The sequence below is a fragment of the Pleuronectes platessa genome, chromosome 15 (assembly GCF_947347685.1).
Source record: "Pleuronectes platessa chromosome 15, fPlePla1.1, whole genome shotgun sequence".
NCBI lineage: Eukaryota > Metazoa > Chordata > Actinopteri > Pleuronectiformes > Pleuronectidae > Pleuronectes > Pleuronectes platessa.
In genome coordinates this window covers 20,519,494-20,539,576 of record NC_070640.1, presented here as the reverse complement: position 1 = coordinate 20,539,576, position 20,083 = coordinate 20,519,494, and the positions used below count along the sequence as shown (strand labels likewise).

At 41.7% G+C, this 20,083-nt stretch overlaps 1 protein-coding gene across 1 annotated transcript; it reads left to right on the top strand.

Annotated features, from left to right (window-relative positions):
• Window positions 1-1,363: 1,363 nt before the first annotated feature.
• On the top strand, window positions 1,364-19,614 carry map6a (microtubule-associated protein 6a). Its single transcript, XM_053441450.1, has 5 exons — window positions 1,364-2,028; window positions 14,042-14,255; window positions 14,434-14,645; window positions 17,586-17,696; window positions 19,168-19,614. The coding sequence occupies exons 1-5, from the start codon at window positions 1,364-1,366 to the stop codon at window positions 19,313-19,315; spliced, it is 1,350 nt and encodes a 449-aa protein (XP_053297425.1). The 3' UTR covers window positions 19,316-19,614.
• The last annotated feature ends 469 nt before the right edge of the window (window positions 19,615-20,083 follow it).

Here is a 20,083-nt window from a genome sequence, read left to right as displayed (position 1 = left end):
GAATTATTGTTGCTTCTAAAAACAAGATCCCCACCTCCATTGTAAAAACCTGTGAGAAAAGATAATGTGCTTGTCTTTCATATGTCTTCTAGAAATTGTAGTCCAATGTGAAACTGTCCCTCGGGGTAAGTCAGTTGGCATTATTCATGTTCTGTTTGTTGTTTGCCAAAACCACACAGACTTACTCACAAAGACAATATGCATGAATCAAAAGCAATCATTGAATGGCTTTGATGGGCTGTATTTGACATGAAATATAAAATCATTATTGTTATACTCCCACAAAAGAATTGAATATATTAAATGTAAAGCCATTAGTGATTTACAAAATTATCTTACTTGATATTTCCTTTTTAAACCAATCCATAATGTTTTTTGTTTTTTTTCGTAATTTGTTTATATTTGTTCTTTTACCAATTTTCAGTAAATGCTTTGTCTACTTATAAATATTGCTGTTTTATGTCCTATGCACCAACCACACCAAGTCTATTTCCTGTATGTGAAAATATACTTGGCCAATAAAAGAAATCTGATTCTGATTGTGAATATCAATCTAACATCTTTATTAACAATTTCAATATTATGTATCCTCCTTCTATTTGACGTCTTTAGTCCAAAGCTTTTATGTTTTCTCTAATGTTAAGAAATATCTAGCTAAATGTTCGGAGAAGAAGCATGCGATGGATGGACCGAATGTCCCTCCTCCTGTACCTTTTGCGGGAAGACGAACCATTTACATCAAGTTCACCGTGTTTATCAGCCTTCTAACGGAAATCAACAGAATTCAGATTTCATCAATAACGTTCCAGGCCTAGTATATTGTTTGTGGTTCACGTTTTTACTATTTCTTCAATAAGCTCTTAATCCTACAATACACATACAAATCCAAACCCTCTGTTTTCCTTGTTTCAAATTATATCACGTCACTTGAGCGACGCTGAGGCTTTTACTTTGCCAGGTGAACCGGAAGTTACTTGTGACTTTGCCTCTGACTTGCCAGCGGTCTCCTCCGGCGGTGGTTCTCCGGGATGCTGAGCGGGCGGGGCCGGGTTGTCTCGCAGTGCTGTGTCGTGGAGTGATGCGGAGACAGGTCCGGGACGCAGAAGGACACACGGGGGTGCAGAGCTAACACCAGGGCGGCTGTTGTTTAGGAAATCAAACTGGTTCAAATCTCTGGTTGTGTATTATACAAGCACAATGGATTTACCTGATAACCTGCTCTAACGCCAACAGCGGAGTCATCCCCGCCGCCTGGCGCACGCGGCATCTTGTTTCTCTCGGAGACTCAGGAGAATATTTTCCGCCCGGCTCCGGAGCTGCAGGAGCTTCTCGAGGGTTGTTGTGTCGCCGTGTGAGCCGCAGCATGGCGTGGCCCTGTATCAGCAGGGCGTGCTGCATGGCCCGCTTCTGGAACCAGCTGGACAAGGCGGACATCTCGGTGCCGCTGGTCTTCACCAAGTACACGGACGCGTCGGAGATGAAGCACGTCCAGCTGCAGCCGCCGCAGGCCCGGGTCACCATAGAAACGCAGCCGTCTCGCGCAGAAGCCCGCGCCGCGAGCGGACGCCCGCCGCGGAGGTGCGTCTCCGAGGAGCGCGTGTGCGGCTCGGTGATGCGCGAGGACTACAAGCACTGGAAGGTGCGACCGGAACCGAGCTGCAAACCGAAGAACGAGTACCACGGGCCCGAGACGCCGTTCAACAGCGAGACCCAGTACCAGAAGGACTTCAAGCCCTGGCCCATCGCGAAGAGGTACGACCACCCCTGGATACCCAAAGCAGCCGCCGGGGAGGACCCGCGGCACGCGAAGGAACTCGCGGCGCGGGCTGACGCGGACTGCGGCGTGGAGAAGGGCGCTATAGCCGACAAGGTGCAGGAGAAAGACCTGCTGCCGGCACCCGAGAGGAAAAAACGGGCCGGCAAACCGATGGTCGTCCTGAAGGTGGACGGAGAGGGCAAAGGGAGGGCAGCGGTGGATGCTGTGAACAGGCAGATCAAACAGGAGATCAAAGGCGACAGCTCATACAAGTGAGTTCATACCCAGTTCATACCCGGTTTATACCATTCTTATACCATGTTTGTTAGTGGTTTATATCTGGTTTGTCTATTTGTACCCTTTTTCTACTCTGTTCATACTCTGTTTATACCCAGTTAATAACCTGTCCATACCCAATTCATACCCTGTTCATAACCTGTTTCTAATCTGTTCATACACTTTTCATGGCCTGTTCATAACCTGGTCTTACCCTCTTCATACTATGCCTGTCACTGGGAGATGGAGGACTAACCTGGGAGTGCAGAGGCCCCAGGTGGCCCTGAAGGGGTCATAGAGGTCAAAGTAATATACAGATCATACTTGTATTAGTTCACTTAATTAACAGCGGGACTGTATATATAACACTCATTATTAGTGCTTGTCTGCAGAAGACATGATCAGTCTGTTGATCTTTTACTTGACTGTATTCTGCTTCCTGAAAATGAGGCCCCTAAAAACATCAGAAAAATACCATCCCCCATTACTGAACCCCTTGCTATCCTGGGTATGTTTTTTGGCATAGTCTTATTAATTGTAGGACTCTGGACAAACCTTTGATAAAATTAAGGGTTTAATCTGGAGCATACTTTTAGTTTAGTTAGTTGTTGTTCTTCAGGGACGTGTGAAAAATGAATTGTCTCTGACTAAATTACCACTTAAACTGGAGACAAGTTGAGGGCTTGTCGTTTTGAGACTAAGAAGCTCAGAGGTACACAGATGATGTGAAAACATTACATTTATGTCAAGGACAAGGTTGAATTGTTGACAAACACTGGTGATGTTTCAGGGCCCACAAGGCTAATCTCTGTCCTATTATGCAATGTTCCCGAGGATGACATGAACGGGTGGATGGATAAGCATCAAGTCACGCATGTCATTTGTCAATGTACGCTTGCCCTGAAAATATGTGTGTCATTGTTGCAGGTTGCATTTGTGCTCTGTGAAGGCGGATGCTGAGACGATTTGATAAATAAGATCCATTTCACCCTGAGGCCTTTTTTTTCTTGTTACTACTGTACTCGTTTCACATATTTCCATTTGTCAAGCCTTTTATTAGATTCAGTGTTACATGTGGTTAATTCTTACACTTAATGCTCAGTGTTGTCACAGAACACAGGTTTGGGTTGAGACAGGGTTTGGCAGGCAGGGGCGAATTGGTGCTACAGTGTGTGTGCATGTGAGATCAGTGAGCTCGTCCTCCAGCTGTTTGGTGCCACGCTGCTGAGCCTGTGTTGTGAAGGGGTCCTCATGGTGCAGCCCAGGGCTCTCCCTCCTCTCACAGCAATGAAATGGCTGCACCGTAACAAGCAGCAGCCCCGTCCACCCTCTGTCTTCCTTTGCCAGAGGAGACTCTAAGCAGGTCAACTGTGGCTTAATACTCCAGAGACTGGGCTCACAGCTACACACCCATTCACACACATGTGCTTTGGCTTCCACTTTAACGTTATTGAATATTCATGCATCATTACACAGGACCATCACTGCTGTTAGAAAAAAACCTGTCTAATAGCTCAGCTACAGTAGGTCTGGGTGATATCGTTGAAATATCACAATATTAATATAGCAATTTACTATATATTTTAGATGTTCTATCTCACTGGACTGTTTCATTTTAAAATTGATCATATGTGTGAAAAAAAAGCTTTGTTCAGTCTTACGCTTTGAAATCCTTGATTTAAAACCAACATTTATAAAACAATAGAAAATATGTATCATGTTTTGTAGATGACAATCATTTATAACAGTAATTTATTTCCCAGTTCAACAGTGACTTGCATAAAGTGATGGGTGAGAGGTGCTGGGAGAAAATCATTGAAATAACCAGAATGGCACTCAGGACAGCACATTCCTTCGCCAAGGCCAAAAAACAGAGGCATTAAATTCAATCAGGCTGATCCAAATCTCACAAGCTCATGAATATCAGTTCCTTAAAAGTGACTGATTATTCAAAATGTTAGAGAAAGTGTTTAAAATTTCCTGGATCCATCCCTTTGTCACGATCCACTCCAAAATGTAATGGCTTCATTCTTGGCCCATGTCCCATCCAGCCTCCCAGCAGTTTCATGGAAATCTGTTCAATAATTTTTGCATAATCATGCTGACAAACTAGACATGGGTGAAGACATAGCCTCCTTGGTGGAGGTAATAACAGTTTATAACCCAAAAAACATCCTGATGAGGAAACTTCATCTTGGTTTATGCTAATACTGCTGGTAACACTAAACCAGCAAGGATATTTCTTTCTTGAAAGAAACTGCTAAACACCATATAGTAAATTTACCATCCTGCAAACACAGAGAAATATCTTCCCTTTGTCAGCAGGGTTTATTTGAGTCTGTGCTGTTAGAAGATGGGACCAGTTTTGGGTCCTTATTGTGTCTAGCTGCAGCAGACTGAGACTATAAATATCAGTATGAGACATATGAAAAGAACAATCCAGAAATACCGTTATGTTTAATGTAGATTAGAATTAATGACAAGTTAATTTTTAGGCATGATGGTTGACTGTAGATGTCTCTGCTCATCATCCATTGGCCGGATCACACAGAGTCTAAGGTAATAAATGTTTTTTTTGCTGATTTTTATAGCACAGTATAGTAATTCATGCTTTCAATTTCAATTTCATTTCATAATCATGTATTATCTTAATGCCGTTAGTCTCATTTTATATGCACACTTCACATTCTAACTGTATTGGATTGGATTCAATAAGTAATTTTAATGTCGGACTCACATGGCTGTAGAAAACAACGTAGTGTTATTTTTGAGATCCTTTAAATATATAATTCAGGACAGTATCTGTAAAAACTTTGATGACTTCACTTCACAAGTCTCAACTTTAGAGTTGTGAAGCAGCTCAAAAATATCTTCTTTCTCTTATTCTTCAAACCTCCTGCTGACTTAATGGGGCCACGGTGAAAATGTTGTGGGTGGAGATGAGTTATTACTCAATTGAGCACATGTTACCACAAAAGCTGTGTTAACATGCTGACAACCTCTGGGGGCAAATCCCCATGACTCTGGTGATAACCTGACAGGAATTCTAGCACCACCAAGAGGTTGTCTTTTTTGCATTTAGTCAAATATCTTTACAACTAGTTGGTGAATTGCATTGACTGAATTGAGAGATGGACGACATAACAGCCCCCCCAAAAGTGAAGCCCAATCCTCTTGATTTTATCCTGGTGGCTGCCTGCAGTATAGTCGCTAAACCCTGCTTCCTCCACGTTAGCAGATTGGACAGGGAACAAACAACATTGAAAATACAAGATGGTGTTTTAATTTTGTACAAGATGGGGAAGTGGAAATTTGTTGTCCCTCATTATTTACAGTCGATAGGGAGTTGTCCTGACATTTGCTACAAATTATTCTTATGCTCTGACCACACTGATTAAAATCATACCGACCAATCACATCCTTCTCGCATCTTTCTCAGAACTGATTGTGATTTTTGATTTATTGTTGACTCAGCTGCATGTGTAAAATATAGCATATGTTAGCATGCTAACATTCTGAGCTAAGGTTGTGAATATAGTTTACAGCATTAAAGTATACCCTCTGCATATCAGCATGTTAGCATTGTGATTGTGTTCATGTTAGCAGATGGACCATTTGTTACCAATGTTACCATTTAGGTCAAAGCACCGCGGTACCTGAACACAGACTAACAGAGCTACTCGACTGTAAACTCGCTCTGCACTTGTTTTGGTCACACATAAATGACCACAGATCCATTCATACTAAAACGAGGGCCCATGTCGGTCTGGGGTTCATGTGAACCTGAAGCCATTTTCCTTTTAATTCCAGTAGGTGAAATGGTTCTTCCTAGAGCATGCACAGTCGATGTGCACATTTAGCTGTGGTCCCACATTTAAGGCTGCATGCGGACATACTGTAGTGGACATGGCTGGATGATGACATTTATGTCACAAAGACAATAGAGGACCCCCAAGGACACCAGCAGATTGGCAGACGTTGAAACTACAAACTTCCCTTTAGTCCTACTATAACATATCCTGGTCACAATGTTTAAAAAACTAAAGTGAATATAAACCTTCTAAAAAACATTGTATTACAAAGTTATGTGTTTATATCAAAAAGAGAATCTCGGCTGAGCCTTTGAAAATAAGCATGTATCTTGGGGCTATAGTTGCACTGAAACCTTTTTCTTTCTCAAAGTGTAGGAAGTGCAGGAACCATCTTCAACCATAAAACCACATGAGGTGTCTATGTTGTGTTTGAAACAACCCTGTTCCCCCCAGCTCTGTTCTGTGACATTCACTGTTTTCATAAACCTTTAAGCTTGCTGAGCACAAAGCCTCTTTTTCTGCAGTGCACCAGAGAGATGTTAAAGGCAGCTAATTATTTTTACCACTGTCAAATATTTATTTTCTTGCCCAACTTGGTGCATCGTTCTCAGCCCACAGCCTGCCAGTCACAAGCTCCGTCCCGCTTTCATCTCGCCGCTGCATTATTTTTAAAATGTCAAGTTCGGCATGAGTAAGAAGCTGCTGGAGTCTTTGTTAGACTTTTTCTTTAGTCAGCCATACTGCTGAAAAATACAAAGGCCATTATTTACCTTGTCAGCGTTACATGGGATATGTGGCGCATAAAAAATGACATTTAAAGAGCACATTGCACAAGCAAATGCATGAGAATAGCAAGAGAGCATTGTGTTTCACTGCTGACAGTGAGGCAGGTAGATAGAGCAGGTTCACAGAGTTCAGATAGAGAGGTGCTGAGAAGGCTGGAGATTCTAATTTGGATTTGTGTCACATATCATAGCTTCACATTCTTCACATCGGTGCAATCTCAGTAGCTTTTGCCCTTTGATTTTCTACTCTCATGTTTCTCATATAAAATCCTTCCTCCTTGAGAAAACAATGCTCAGGAAAGTCAAAATGATCTTTATGTTTCATGTCACATTCACACACATATATGTAGCATTTTCAGCAGCAGACAGTGCACCGTGAACCGGCCGTGGATTTAAAATGATCCCCTCTGAGAAACTGCAAAGCCTCATGTTTTCTCTGAGGAGCAGTGAATGCAGGAACACAGATTCTGCTCCAGCTCCGAGACAAAGAGACAGCACAAACCGTAAAAACGTCTGGTTGTGACATCAAAAATCCCAAGATAGCTTTCAGCTCTTTCTCTGCTGATAGTGAAACCAGCGGGATTTATTTCTGCAATGTTTTCACATATGGTGCCAAAATGTAATCCTAAAATCTCAGCTGATATCCAGCATCCAGTTGTTGCATCAATGCAGAGTTCCGCCAGCTCCAGCTAACCATCTTACGTAAGCAGTCTAATCTGATTTGATCATATCTGATTACAGTTCTTTCACAAGGAAGTGTCTTCAGATTAGAGTCCGGGTATGAATGAATTATATAGAAGGATGAAACCCAGTTGAACCTGCAGTTGTAAATACACTGAAACTTGCACTTTGGGACCAACTGGCAGCAAAGTTTTGATACAGCGCTCAGTGGAGGTGCTTTCTCTTTAGAAGGTTTAAAATGATACCTCTAGTATGTCTGATTATATTTAACTGTATACCTTTAAATGTATACCATCTCAAACAAACAGTTACTGACATAATACCAAGAATACTTGGTGAAATTTGACCCAGTGCTAATCCCCCTGTAATGCTCCACTGGGCAGTTTCTATTGAGCCTTAATGGCTGCGGAGAGGCTGTGAGATAGACATGAGGCCAGCTGATCCCAGGAGGGAGTGCTGACCAGAAGCCAGGCTCCACGCCCACTTACGCACCAAGAAACACTGTTAGGAAGTGGAGCTGTTGCACTGTGCGTGGGCAGATGCCCTCCATGAAATAATACTCTGAGAGAAGCCGGCCAGCCGTTTATCTCAGTCCTGCACTGTTGTAGAGTAGACGTAGAGTCAGAATCCCTCTGCTCATTTGTCTCAGATGTATTCATGGTTTACAGCATTTTGAAGCGTAGATTACAAAAGGAGTTATTGGATTGGGACTGATTTAGCAGTTTATGGGTCTAAACCCTATGGTCTAAACCAAGGGTTGGCCAATACAAATTTGGAAATTTATATACGTCATGTGTCTGTACAACTCAAACGTGTAGATATTTTCCAATATATTAATTTACATAAAGTAAATATAAGAGGACGTTAAACATTAATCATCAACAATCACTAAACCATATCTATTTATCTATCTATCTAAATATATATGTTAAATGATCTGTATTTCTCTACAGTTATTCTAGTCTTATTGACCACTCAAGGCGCTTCACAGTTTCACCATTCACCTATTCACCCACAGATCCATACAGTGCATATGTCCAGCACTTTCTCTATCGCACAATCCATCACACACTGTCTGCAATGCCGTAAGGTCATTTTCGTTCAGTGTCTTGCCCAAGGACACTTAGGCATGTGGAATGGGACGGAGCCTCTGATCGAACCACCGACCTTCTAGTTACTGGACGACGCTCTACCTCTATCTTTCTATCCATCTATCTATCTATCTATCTATATATAGTGGACATTTCTGTCGCTGTAGTAAATTGACTTATATACTCTACTCCCGGGTGGTTTTCTGTAGCCTGCCAGTAAACTGTCACCCTGCTTTCAGCCATTCAGCTCTGCATGGTTTGTATCCACCCAAACATGCAGGCTCCCTTTTTATTCTCTCCTCCCATGACTATCCCTTGGTGAGGGGTCCAGATTGTGCCATGTTAGAGCAGGGTTGCATGAAGCTCAGCAGTGCTGTAACCTGGCGGGTTTCCACCCCTGTCAGTGCCAGTGTTTAGTTGTAGTGACGAGGCCTTTCGCTGCACATCCCCTCCATCACAGCGGGTCACAGGGGTCAGCCGTCCAAAGCAGCTTTAGTCCCACAGCAAGAAGTATCAGGCAGTATGTTTGTATAAATATAACATAGTGTCTCTTAGTGAGTCACAGAGCAGAACAACATCTCTGGAAATAACAAAGCAGGACAGAATTCAGAAACACAAAAATAGTGACAGAGAATAAAACAGGAGCTTGTTTGAAATTCATTTTTCTTTTCATTTGTGTGACACAAATGTAACAAAACTGAAACGATTGACAAACATACGCTGATGAAGATATGCCTCTAAATATACAGTTTATTGCAGGTGACCTGACATGTCATTGTCTGAAAATCAATTACTAGACAGCACATTAATTTGCTACAGTTTAGCAATTTTGCTTTTTACTGAGCCTTTGGGACTGAGACTTTATCTGCAGACCAGTGTGAGCTGACATCTTATTCATTCAAATAAAAAACACATTGCATTTTTCCAGCACAGCATTTTTTACTCACCATATGGTTTGTGCTATATTGGCTTCACTAGGGTGGATTGACCTTGATATTTGCTATCAGCTATATAATAATAATGATAAACTATCCTATAGCACCTCTCAAAGCCATAGTTTCAAAGTGCTTCAAAGAATAAAAACAGAATAAAAACAGAACACACTCAGCATGGCAGTAAAATAAAGGACAAAAGAACAACATTAAAACAATACATTTTTTTTTTTTTAAATTGATGTAAAGAGAGGGAAGAGTGCACAGTATGAATAAACGAGTTGAGAAAATAGGACTTACATGGAAGTAGTAGTTGTAGAATTGTATGTTTTGTTTTTAGGATCATTTTAATTTCTGTCTCCACTAGGGACGGGAATCAGCAGGGACCTCCCGATATGATCACGATACTTAGGTGGCGATACGATATGTATTGCGATTCTGTGGGTATTGCGATTCGATATTACGATTTCTTGCGATGTTTTTTTTGTTTTTTTTAATACTGGACCATGGAAAACAGCTGAATCATACCTTCAAATACAACACAGTCAAATTCACTTTTCCGTTTTACAAGTTTTAATATTTACTTAATGACTGCCGGGCAGCCAATAGAGAAAATAAATAAAAATGTGCAGTATTATTGTATAGCCCCTGTCAACTGCACACAAACTGACAGATTAAGAAATGTATGCTATTTAGGCTACTTTTAAACAATAAATAAAAGGTAAATTAAATAGAATGAATAAAAGTTTACTTAAAATATAAACTTTGAAATAAACAAAAAGTAGGCTATGCTTCACTGTTGTTTGCATGTAGGCTATGCAAAGTTAGTGCTTGGGTATGTTTAGATTCTTGTGCAAAAACAAGAGTTGGTCAACATGCTCTGGGGTGAGGTTTCTCCTCCCCCCCATATATCCTCATCCTCCTCCTCCTCCTCCTCTCTCTTCTCCCCCCCCCCCCATAAGGAAAACCACCATCATTGAGAAAAGATAGTGGGAATAATGGTGATGTAAAATATGACGTAGTGAATTGTGCGAGGTATTCTTCATATAAAATGTGTTGTTTTTTTGTTTTTTAACTGCAAAATACACAGTTACCCATCTATGTTCAGTTACTCAGCTGCTGCTGCTGCTCTACAATCTGAATTAACTGCTGCTTCTGTTGCCAAGTAAAAGGTCTACATCTACTCCTACCCAGAGGAACAGAGCACTGAGATAATATTTACAGAGCTGACGGAAACAGGCTCATGTGAACCTCAGCCGTCATCATGGCCAGTTTTCCAGCCCATGATGTAGAGTAGCTAGATAGAGTTGTGTGATATAACAGCCAATGACGCGAGAAACCTTTGTAAACATTGTTTTTTACACAAGTACCAAGTACACACTGGCCTACGAGACACAGGCGTTATTGTTACACAGTCGTATGTTGGTGAATAGGAGCTATCTTAGAGTACAGACCGGTGTTTCACACTGTGAACACTGCCTACACCCATACTGTCTCTTTCTCTGTCTATTTCTAAGACACGCACACTGTGGTGCCATGTGAGTGCTTTATTCCCTTGGCCTTGGACATTGTTGTGTAACCTGCCTTTGCACTGTGGCTTCTCGGCCCAGTTGAGCATTGAGAGTGGACTTTGGTGGTGTTGTGTAATATCTCCTCTTATATCCAACTCTCCTCTGCACCACTGGAGGGGTTGTATGCAGCAGCCATATCACTGTCAAAAGACTTTCTATCAAAAAGAGAGAGTTTAACAACGTCTAATGCTTTAGTCTTAAAAATGGAAAATATCAAATTTGAATGAAGACTGACCAGGTCGTACCAATGTGGAGTTCCTCCATGTCTGTGTGGGTTTTCTCCTGCTAATCAGGCTTCCTCCCACAATACGAAGATAATTGTTTGGTTTTGTTTGCCTCGATATGTCGGCCGAGTGATGGACTGGTGACCTGTCGCCACCCCTCGCCCAAAGTCAGTCGGGATTGATTATACCCATCAAGGGATAAGTGGTTTAGATAATGGATGGATGGGTGGATAGATAAGATTAACTTTGAGGGCCTGCTAGATAAGTTAAGTATAAATTAATGAAATATCAATGGGGACATGGAGTGCTGATATTAAAGCTTGTCCACTTTTAATTGAAATTCTTTGAATAATTTGTAACTTGTCTTCTGCTGCCACACAGTTTCATAAAGGTTGAATGAAATACTCGTGCAGCTTTAAAATAACACAGTCATCAATTCAACCCTGTCAGTTCCAACCTTCTGTAGGGACAGAAATATTAACCATATCAACACAGATTCAACAACAGCCGGTGAAAAGACATACACGGCTCAGTGCTTATCCTGTAAATCAAGGACTGTGCCTTTCTCATCGCACAATCTGTTGTTGTTGGTCGTTTCCCTCCCACATGCTAACTCATGACAACTCACCACAAGACCTGGTGAGGTCAGAACGCAGCTTTTGTGTTGTGATGGAAACTCGGGCAATTCAGCTACAGTCTTACAGCCTCTGTAAAATCAATGCCCCTGTCCCTGCCACATACATTACACTAAACAGAGTCCCATGCTCTCCAAGGCTGTTTTCCATAGCTGCAGTTATTGATTTAATGTCTTTCCATTAGACTTGGCCTTATAAACTCTAATGACTTTCTTGTACAGCAGCTGGGCCTCGTCTCCTCCTCTACCCACATGTAGTGGTGTTGCCTAATGTCGTGCTTTTCTTTACTCACACAGGGAACAGGGGCTTTTCACTGAACCTTGGATACTTTCTGTGGCTCAGTGTATGCTCAGTGTATGCTCAGTGTATGCTCAGTGTATGTGTAGTGCATTGAACTGTCCTGTGTTGAGGGTGAGAGAGTTTGTGTTTGTGACTTGACTGGAGCCACAGGAGACAAGTGATGGGCATGAGTTACTTAAACCACAGAGATGCTCGTTTCCGTTTCTAATCAGCTACAAATGCAGCAGACCTAATGTGGGGTCAAATTCCAGAATGTATGTATCTTATCTTGAAGATAATAATGACAGTTTTAACTATTTTATACTGTATTTTTAAAGATAAATCATAAAATCACTATTTATTATGTGCTATCATTTTTTCCATCTTTTATTTTCTGAAAACTGGTGCACAGCACAGATCTCTCACAACATTAAATGCATCTACTTTGTTACTTGCTGTAAAAACCAAGAGTGGACAGAGAGAAATACAATACACATAAAGGTTGAAGCTGTATGGTGTGACCAGACAGATGGATCAGCTTCTTTTTTCACAAATTACTCATCATATTTTTCACCTTTTCTCACCTAGACCAGATTAAGATTCTTAATGAGATTAAAATCCTTATTTCAGGAGGGACGTGGCCGTGAGAGCAGCATGAAACAGTTTTAAACATACTGCAGTGTCTTGCGGTTCATTTCAGTTTTCCACAGCATCACCTGATCGTCTTTATATAAAGATCAACCATTTATACACTCAGGCACATTTAAAGAAAAGGCATGAATGTCCACAAAACTTTCAATTTAAAATTTAAATCTTTTTTCAAAGCAGCAATCCAATCTTTTTCTTCTTTTATAACAATAATACAGATGAGTCCAGTTTACCCATCGACAGGATTTGCTGCTTGCCGTTGCATTGTGTTCACATTTTATGGTCTATAGGATACTTTCGCTGTAGTTGCACCACTGATCCCAATGCACTAATTGGTGATTAATGTACAGTTTCTGTATCTGTAACATATGGTGGTTTGGTGCAAATGACTAGAGACTAGAAATGCAGAGGGAAAACAGTACACTGCAGACAAAATGAGCATATATAGTATAAAGGAGAGAGAGATGTGTGTGTGCAGTGTCATACCAATGTAGAAGACATTAATATGCTCTTGCTCTGAGGCTGCTGTGTCTTTGCTCCTAGCCACAGCTCTTGAGATGTGAGGAGGCAGAAACAGAACACAGGCGGCAGGTCACTCTGCATTGTGTGAAGGCCACACTGCTGACCTTCATCAGAACTGCTGCATGAGGACTAGAGAATATCCCACAGTCAGATTATGGTGCACACCTCCTCTCACTTACAGTACTTGTGACAGACTCTGCGCTACAGTACTGATACATCCCTTAACATATTTTCTGTAGACAGCAACTAGTCTTCAATTGGTGATCCAACACAGAAGGTTGTTCACTGACCTAAAGCGATCTCTGCTTTCCAGATGGATAAATGCACCAGCATATTTATACATATAATGAGCCAGGGTTAGGTGAGTGGGAAATACTGTTGTCGGAAAATGTGTTATTGGAGTGAGGAGCTTGACATTCCAGAAAACGAGTGCAGTGGCCATTCTAAACAGGTCTGTTTGGAATGGGCTGATACCACTGCTGTTCCACAACGAGCTGTTTACCTGTTTATTTTATGTTCAGAACCAGAACCTTGAACTGGGGAATCACTATCAGAAATGGACCTTCTCATTTAGCTTTTTGCATGAAGGTAATTTAGCATTTTCCTCATATTTCAACAGCTACATTAACAGACGACCTTTAAGACTTAAAGTATCCTGGTTAAAGAATATTAACATGTTCTGTTAACACAAGTACTGAGAGTGTAAGATAATGTGTCACCCTCACTGATGCATTGTCACAACCCTTCATTAACCTTCACTGTCAATGGCGATTAAAGCACAGGTACCATACTAGATTTTGTCATGACCACTGACTTCCTTCTTCCACAGAACTGAATTTAAGGCCTACAGAGATGTGAAGCCTGCCAAGATGATCCGGGCCAAGTCCCAGTACCTGCCACCGGATGAGAAGACCTGCCTGGAGACCAGCTACAGCGCCACCTTCAAGGGGCAAGCCCCGCTGCAGCCGGCTGATAACAAGGCCGTGGATCGGAGGAGGATACGCAGTTTGTACAGCGAGCCTTACATAGATCCCATCAATCAGGTGAGAATGCACCTTTCCAACCTTGTAATATGGTTTGAAATGAATTGTGGTGGGGAAAGAAAGGGGAGCTGATAAAATCGTCAAATTACTGTCATGCCATAACATCGAACAACATTATTAAGTTTTAGAACTTAATAGCCATCCCAGCAATCTGATTTCCACTATCCAACATCCTTAGGTTGACAGATATAGTTCTCGCTCTAAACCCAAAAAGTCTGGAGCCACAGCGGCTGGCCAGGGCAAGCCAGTGAAGAAAGCCAAAGATAAGCAGAGCGCCGGGCTGAAGGGCTCCAAGAAGACGACCTCTGAGAACCAGTCGGAGAACCGGCCGGCGGTGGGGGACAAGGAGAAAAGTAAAGAGATGAACAACAAACTGGCTGAGGCAAAAGAGTAAAAATCATTAAGCACTACTTCTATTTTTATTTCTTATATTTTGGGGGAAATCAGACACAGAGGCTGCAAAATGAATTAAGGTTCTTCATCTGTGTTCTCCTCTCTGTCCTCCTTCCTCTCTGCTTCCCCGTCCACTCTCTTCTTCGATTCTTCTTTTCTCAGTCTCTCATTCAGTCTCTCGTTCCTTTATTCTTCTCTGTCCTACCTCTTAGCTCTGTTTGTACAATGATACTAGAATAAGATGTCCACATGACATGTCATTGCTGCTCCTGCCTCATGCTTTTCTCTATAGCACGGAGTAGGAGCATCATCTTCCCCGCCATTTGATGCCACCCACCACCCCCACTCTGCTTGCCTCCATTCAAAGTTGCCATGGCTACTGGCTGCCTGGCTAGCCAATGGATGGCTTTTATTGTATGGGCCCACCAACAAACAATTTTGAAAGGTTGGCTTTGATCGGCTGAGCAAATTGCTTTGTTGTGTTTATCAAGGATTTTATTCCCTTTTGTTTTTTTGTTTTTACGAAGTAAAGATTATCAATTTGGCACTTTGGGTATGATCTCATAATTTGCTAGATTCACAGCAATCTGAAAATCCTTTGATAAATGTGCTGCTTGGTTAGTCATGAGTGTCGGCTTGTTTTCTACCTGCTCTGTCATCAGCGCTACTGTCCTCTGTTCACGTCGAGCTCGCAGGGCTTTAAACGTGTGTTGAGCAACACTTTGTTAAATGTGATTTTGTCTCATTTATCTTTGAACTCTGTTGTCGGCTGTAAACTTATTTAAGTTCATCTTAAGAAAAACACCTCGTCTGTTTCCTCCATTCATGTGCAGCCCATTCATACACTGGTGTTTAACTTCACTCAGGCTATTTTGTAACATCCAATTTGTTGCCAACAAACCATGTGGGTCACACTAGACTGATTATGCATTAAACACCAGTCATTTGCATAGCAGATGAATATTCCCGCTGAACTAGATAACACTGTCATGCACTCGTAGTGACATTTTACATTACAGTAACAAGGTTTTTCAGATTCAGAGAGGGATGAGCTGATAAATGTTCCGTTGAGTGGTTTAGTTTGTGCATCGAGCTCAGTGTGCGGAGCTGTCAGTCTCATAGGTCGTAATTCTGTCAAATCGCCTCCAACACATTAACTGAGCCGTCTGTGAAGCTTCACAACATGATATGCAGTTGCAGAAGCCTGCACTCAAACACACACACACACACACACACACACACACACACACACACACACACCTCCTGTTTTTAGACAGGAGTGACTCATATTGCTGCTCTCACATCACTGTTACAAAGAGAGCTGAATGGATGAAGCACAGATTCACTCTTCAAATAAATGTTTTCTCAACAAATAATCAGGTCCCTGATATATTATTCACATCTAAACCAATAATCAAACGACATTGGTGTGATGTGAGTGTAACTGACTCTACTGCTCAACGCTCTCTGTTTCTGAATCCATGTTGTTCCTCTTGTTTTGCCTAAATTGCAATTTGAATAACAGTACGTTAGGTTTAGTTTGTTACAAATGATGATTTAAGGCTGGATTAACTCTACTTTTGTGCGGCAGGTCCCACATGGTGGTGCCGTGTGTGTAATTGGTATCTAGCAAAGTTTAACAAAACAAGAAGTTAGGCCTGTTTTTGTTTTGTTTTTTTAATCCGGATTTCCTCAATGAGATGTGTTGAAGAAAAGGGAACAAGAAATTGGCTGTACTGTAACTGTTAATCTGTTAAAACCAATTATAACTTTGCGTGTATATAAGGCATACATTTTGTGTATATATTATACTCAGTCCAAAGCATCCAACTGCTTTCTCTAAATCTTAGCGTACCTAGAAACACCTCTTTGGGGATTAAAAGAGCACTGTCATCGATGTGCTCCACCCCCACACTCACCTGACTGTTCTCATTAGTTCTGCTACCCAGCATCCCTCCCTCCATCCTGACTGGACGGGTGTAACCGCCTCTGTTTTCTGTGGTGTCTGCAGCAACCATCGCCGCCACCACCACCGCCATGTCTATCCAAGCCGAGCTTGCGCCCCATCTGGAGTGAGGGCCCCGACTCATTAGCATTTTGCAGCCTTTGGTCGGGTGACGCTTTGTCATGTTATTACACCAGGGAGGGAAGGAGGGAGGTGGGCGGGGGGGCTCTGCAGGGGCAGTAAATGTAAACAGTGCCTAGCACAGCACACACCTGGTGCTATCTGTGTGACTATTAGGCAAATAAGGATAGAAAGTATGGTAAAGAAAGTTATGTCTTGGGCAAAAAAAGAAAGAAAAAAAAGAAAAATGACTGTGACGTGCTTGTGTTTCTACCTGCTTGCTCATATTTAATGAAACATTACTAATAAATGCAAAAAAAAAGCAGAAAAAGCAGTGTCTTCTCGCTTCCTTTTGTTACTGGTTAAAGAGTAGTGGTTGCAGGTATCTGTCAGCATTCCTCTTGTCCCAGTGTTTGTCCTGAGAGACGACCTTTATTCATTGAATCCACATGGAAGAGAATTCTGCTCTCACCACTTCTTTCTATGCTTATCCAAACCTGCGCCACATTCTGGCATAAGCTCTGACATCCGCTCCAGGCCATGCATGTTGCCCCCAGGTGAGAACTGAAGAATATATTATTTCTGCACCTTGTCTCAATATATTCCAAGAACTCATCTAACTTACAAAGCAACATGCAAGCCAACGGATGCCCAGACACTTATTCCAGAATAAGATGTCATGTGCCTCTTAGGATTTTAGTTAATGTATAATTTATGCACTTTATTGTGAAAAAAAAAAGAAACACACCACAAATTTGAGTCATTTTTAGTCTGGTGTCATGGTTAGAATTTGATTTGAGAATGTCACACTTGACTGATGCTGTGTCCACTTTCTTGTTTTGCTAATGAGTGACATTCTGATTCATTTGAAGGGTTGTGCTAAAACAGTACCACTACATACAACTCTGCCAGCCAATCCGAGACATTAGCTGGGTGCAGACTCTAAAGCAACACCTGTGGGGCTGTGCACTTCCCAATCCCAGGTAACCGATCACGAGCGCGGCAGAGCAAAAAATAGGCCACGAGCCACAAATGCCACTCATACTCTCATATCCACACATGCTCATGGAGTTTATGTTTTAACGTTTTAATACAGTGGCACAATTTGTTTTCTTTTTCTGGTGCACCACCGCATTATTTCTGGCCCACCCTTCAGGCCATGGCCCCTCTGTGTTTCTCTTCCATATGGACACTAGAGTAGGGGGGTGACCGGGGCTGTCTGACCGCCTGCTCTCACATCCCACATGCAAGGTTCCTTAAGGTCCCTTTTCTTAAGGAGGCCGCAGGTTTAAGTCCGATCATCTCCACCATCATGACCCTCTGTCGACTGCAGTGCTGCACCCTCTCCCTCTTCACGGCTAAAACTAACTGCACGCCTTGTTTTGAATTATGAATCATTATACGAGTGTATTTCCCACCCAGGGAGGAGAGTGGAGGTCACTGCCTCACACGCCATGAAATCAATGAAGTGTTGCATTTTGCATCTCCGCTTGTTGATGGTTAAAATGTGCATACTACTGTATGTTTAGACTATAATGATCATTTTTCTTTCATTCAAACGCATGCTGCCACTGTTTTCTGTTGGACCTGCAATCAGATGTTTATGTTTAGATCGAGAATATCTGTAGAGTTTTGTCATGGATGTGTGGTGAGCTCGACTGGGGTGAGTATAAATGGAATGAGGGAAGATGCTCTGCTTTGGAAAGAGACGAGCCAAAGGAAATTGTAAGTGCATGTTAACGATCTTCTCTCTGATTTGTACCATCTAGTATCTTTGTTTCACAGAACACCCCGAGACCCTCATTGAACTATCGACATCCTGTAGTTCATGTCATGGAGATGAATTGAGTCTGTCAAAGTGAGGATTAAAACCATTGGTCTGTATTGATCTAAATCAGTGGTTCTCAATCTTTTGAACTTCAAGGGACCGACACAAATTAAACCACGGACCTCCATTTGACAGGATTTGTGGTTTTCAATGCTTTATAACAGGACATGTATGAAATTTGGGACCCAAATACTAAACAGCATGTTATTGTGAAAACAAATTATTCGCTGGAATTATATACCATGGAAGCCCTTTAATTTAGAAACCCTGATCGAAATAAACCTTCAGAAAACACACAATAACGTATGTATTCTAAATCCGTATTCCAATAGTCAAGTTTTAAAAGAAACACTATGAATTAAATTACAAGATTATCAGGAGGCCTTTTAATGTCATATCTGTGGATAACAGAATAAAGGAGCTGTAGTTAATGTAGCTGGAGTGTCCGTCCCTAAAACAAAGCTCTGATACATATTCTCCTGTATAATGAGTGGTCACAGGGTGCTCAACTCAGCTCGTCCCAATGCCTTGCTGTTGATCACCCCAGAGGAAAAGGTCTCATACTCTGTCTCTTTCTGTCTCCTTCTTCTCCCTCTCTGGTATCGTAACCATGTGCTGCCTCCTAGAGGTGCTGAGGACGAGCCTCTCCGACCCAGTCATCATCATTCCCAGGGTGCTGCTGGAGGAGATGTACCGCCACCACTGGGACTGCCCGAGCCTCGGAGGAGCGGCGGAGTCGTTCGCTTTGCCCTAGACGGGAACCAGACTGAGTAGCTCTGCCTCTGAGGATGGAGGAGGCGTCTACACCCGTATACACCGACTGCCGCTCCTTGCTGTATATATCTAGTATTTAAGGTGGATTAGGAAAAGACATGATAATACAATATTCAATAAAACAGCCTACATATTTGAAACACGCATGTTTTTGGCTTAGAGGTCACAGCTGTTTAACCCAAATGGCATTATCACAAAGGTGCTACGTTATTTTCCAGTTTCATGCAATTTATTTCAAAGGACATTGTCAGAACTGTTAGAAAAACTACACCATTAAGTGCTTATACAACAATCACATGACAAACTGTTACTGTACAATGACCGGTTTTAGTGTAAATAAAATGAGCATTGCTTGCAGATTGCCATGCTGTATTTTACTTTGTGTTTTATGGTCGGTCATTTTTCAAACAGTGGGTTGGAGCAGTGTGAAGTGATGAATGAGTTCAGTGTGTTGCACAGACAGAGGAACCCTACATTTGATTATAATGTAAAGTTTCAATGCATAAGGGAAAATAACAACTTCATTTTAAAACTTTTTAAAATTATTAGAGCTTTTTCACTACTAGTACTGAAAGGATACAGTCTCTGTACCCATGTTAAAATTACACCTTACTTCAACTTCAAACTTTTTTGATTAACAAAAAAAGGCAAAAAAATGTTTGGTCATGTTACCGCTTAGTTTAATCAGAAACAGATTCAAGAATTCTTTTTATTGCCATGTATATTTGCACATACAGAAAATTGCCTTGGTGTGGTTGGTGCACTGTA